The following is a 2,704-nucleotide window of genomic DNA, read 5'->3' as shown; positions in this document are numbered from 1 at the left end:
ATGATAGATCCATGTTCGGAGGGCAATTTTATTTCAGAAATTCTCACACAGCGTCTTCGATTACCTCGCCGGTTCGCATCTCTTCACATCTCCGGCGTTGAAGCTTCTAAGTCTGGAGTATTAAAAGGTATGGTCAATATTCTCATCATATCGCGATTTCCTTACCGCTTCACTCTAGATACAGAGGCTCTGGTTATACTTCGACTCAGCAATTACACACCGTCACAGCGAATCGCCCCTCAAACTTGGTCTGAATTAAATGAACTCGATCTTGCTGATCCGAAACCTAGTGCGAACTCAGCTATCCATATCTTACTTGGAGCTGAAATATATGCTCTCATCATACGGCCAGGTTTAATGACTCGGCCAGACAACAGAGTGGTTGCACAGGACACAACAGTGGGTTGGATTCTTACAGGACGACCTACTGGCTCATCGAGTAAAGTGATAATCGATGAGAATCAGGGTCAAATGGTTAAATCCAAATCAGTTATCAGCATGTCATGTGCGATCGAGGACGCCTTATCCATTCAACTTCAACGTTTCTGGGAACAAGAGGAGGTAGCTCTACCTGCATCTGCATTACTGACTGCCGCAGATCTGTTCTGTGAACAACAATATCAGACCACGCATCTTCGTGATTCTGATGGACGCTACATTGTTCGCCTGCCTCTCAAGGGACATATCAGTGAACTAGGAGCCTCCAGAACTCAAGCTGAATTACTCTTCATCAACTTGGAACGTCGGCTACTCAAGAATCTGGAACTTCGTGCTGCCTACGCTAACTTCATGTCAGACTATCTTTCTCTAAGACGCATGGAATTAGTGCATTCAAACTCGTCTCTAAATGTACCACGTGTATATCGACCTCATCATGGAGTGTTTAAAGAAACAAGTACTACCACAAAACTCAGAGTAGTTTTCAATGGCTCTCATCGAACTTCGACCGGCTGATTTCTCTGTACGTGTTGATTTTTCGGCCCACACTCTTAAAAGCCTTTGCAGAAGGGAAATCGGGCGCTTGACTCGGCAATTTTCCTGACACTCTACGCAAGATCCTATACTGAAACACGTGTATCTCTCCGTGTAATGAAGCCAAATCAAAGTTAATTATGTTTATTTTTTTTAATCTGTTTTTTTTTTACTCTTGTGTTCACCTAATTACTTGCGCGATCATCATTATGTTTCGAGTCTAATGCGAAATAATTTGTGAAATCTTTTTAAAATGTCCAAAATCTTTGAAAAAATTTAAAACATTTAGAAAATCATTAGAATCTTTGTAAAATCTTAGGAAGTATTTAAGATTATTTTTAAAAGTGTGTGAAATTACTGAAATGATTTCTGATTTTGTGAAATCTTTTTAAAATTTTGGTAATGACAGACAGAGCTACACTTCATAGTACAAAACGAGCAGAACAACGTAAATTCTAAACTGTGTTGCGACGAAACATGGTCCCGGCAGAAGCTGCGGAATGAGATGAATTGCATTTAACGATAAAGGCAGAGGAAAATACAATCATGAATAAAGAAGAACAAAGATAAATGTTTTTCAGCCTTAAATTAATATTGATTTAGAGCGCTAAACAACATGAAAAATGAACGCTAATTAACGTAGTAATAGTGAAGTCAGTTTATTTTAGAGGGACTGCTGTGATGATTTGATTATTGTAATTACAACAAAGTAAGCCTAGATTTATATAGATGGTAACCATAAGCTTGTAGTCAGTTTCCTTTGGAAGGACTGTCCCGTGTATTAAAGTCATGATTGCGCTAAACGCAACGATTGGCATACTTTAGCAAGTTCACTAAAATAGTCAAAATTTTAAAATGAACTAGAATGATCAATGCAAACTAATTAACATAACCGATAACGGACTTAAATATATACAACTAATTAAATTGAACGAGAATTAACTGAAATATGCGCAACTAATTAAAATGAACAAGAATGGACTTAAACCTAAGCCAAATAGTTATAAATAAACAATTATTAAAACTCGGCAGTTGGCAGTAAGCACAACTAGGTGATGTTACGCCTAACGATGCCGTTGGCAGTCCTTACTGATGCTACTATCTTGATGTCGTCGCTCCCAGGAAACACGTCGATAATCACGCCCATTAGCCACATTATGCATCCCAGATTATTTTTCATCAGGACAACTACGGATCCGTGCTTTATTTCTGAAGTGAATTTCTGCCATTGTTGGCGAGTTTGCAACTCGTTGAGCTACTCTTTGCACTCGACCTGTCAATAAATGAGCAGGAGGCCGACGAGCGATCTAGTTTACGCAAATCCTTTGGGACATGCTGTTGACTGATGGGTGGGGGCAGCTGCACTATTTTACGAGGCTAGTTCAATAAGTCCTTAGAATGACCAACATATGGCGCGCGAATCGCTCCAAATCATCTGTTTTCAGTCAGCACCACTCCCGACTAGATATATGGTGCAGTCACAGTCCACATCTTCTGAGTTTACGTGTTTTTATAACCAATTGAAAAAAAAAATTGTTCGTTAAGAAAAATGGAAAAAAACGAGTTCAGAGCGGTAATCAAACATTTTCATTTAATGGGTTTAACTCCATATGAGATAAAAAATGAATTTTACTCAGTTCATGGCACATCTGCCCCTGCCTTAGCAACGGTTTATAACTGGGTAAATGAATTTAAGCGTGGTCGTACATCAATAAGTGACGAACCACGTTCA

The 2,704-nt window shown here is 39.1% G+C and overlaps 1 protein-coding gene across 1 annotated transcript; it reads left to right on the top strand.

Annotated features, from left to right (window-relative positions):
- LOC117173878 lies at positions 1 to 954 on the top strand. Its single transcript, XM_033362524.1, has one exon. The coding sequence runs from the start codon at positions 1 to 3 to the stop codon at positions 952 to 954; it is 954 nt and encodes a 317-aa protein (XP_033218415.1).
- Positions 955 to 2,704: the final 1,750 nt, after the last annotated feature.

The sequence above is a fragment of the Belonocnema kinseyi genome, chromosome 5 (genome assembly GCF_010883055.1).
Source record: "Belonocnema kinseyi isolate 2016_QV_RU_SX_M_011 chromosome 5, B_treatae_v1, whole genome shotgun sequence".
NCBI classification, from domain to species: Eukaryota; Metazoa; Arthropoda; class Insecta; order Hymenoptera; family Cynipidae; genus Belonocnema; species Belonocnema kinseyi.
This window is presented reverse-complemented; position numbering and strand designations above follow the sequence as displayed.

Excerpts from the sequence above, each read along its gene's own strand:
- LOC117173878 (XM_033362524.1), top strand. The coding sequence starts at position 1 with ATGATAGATCCATGTTCGGAGGGCAATTTTATTTCAGAAATTCTCACA.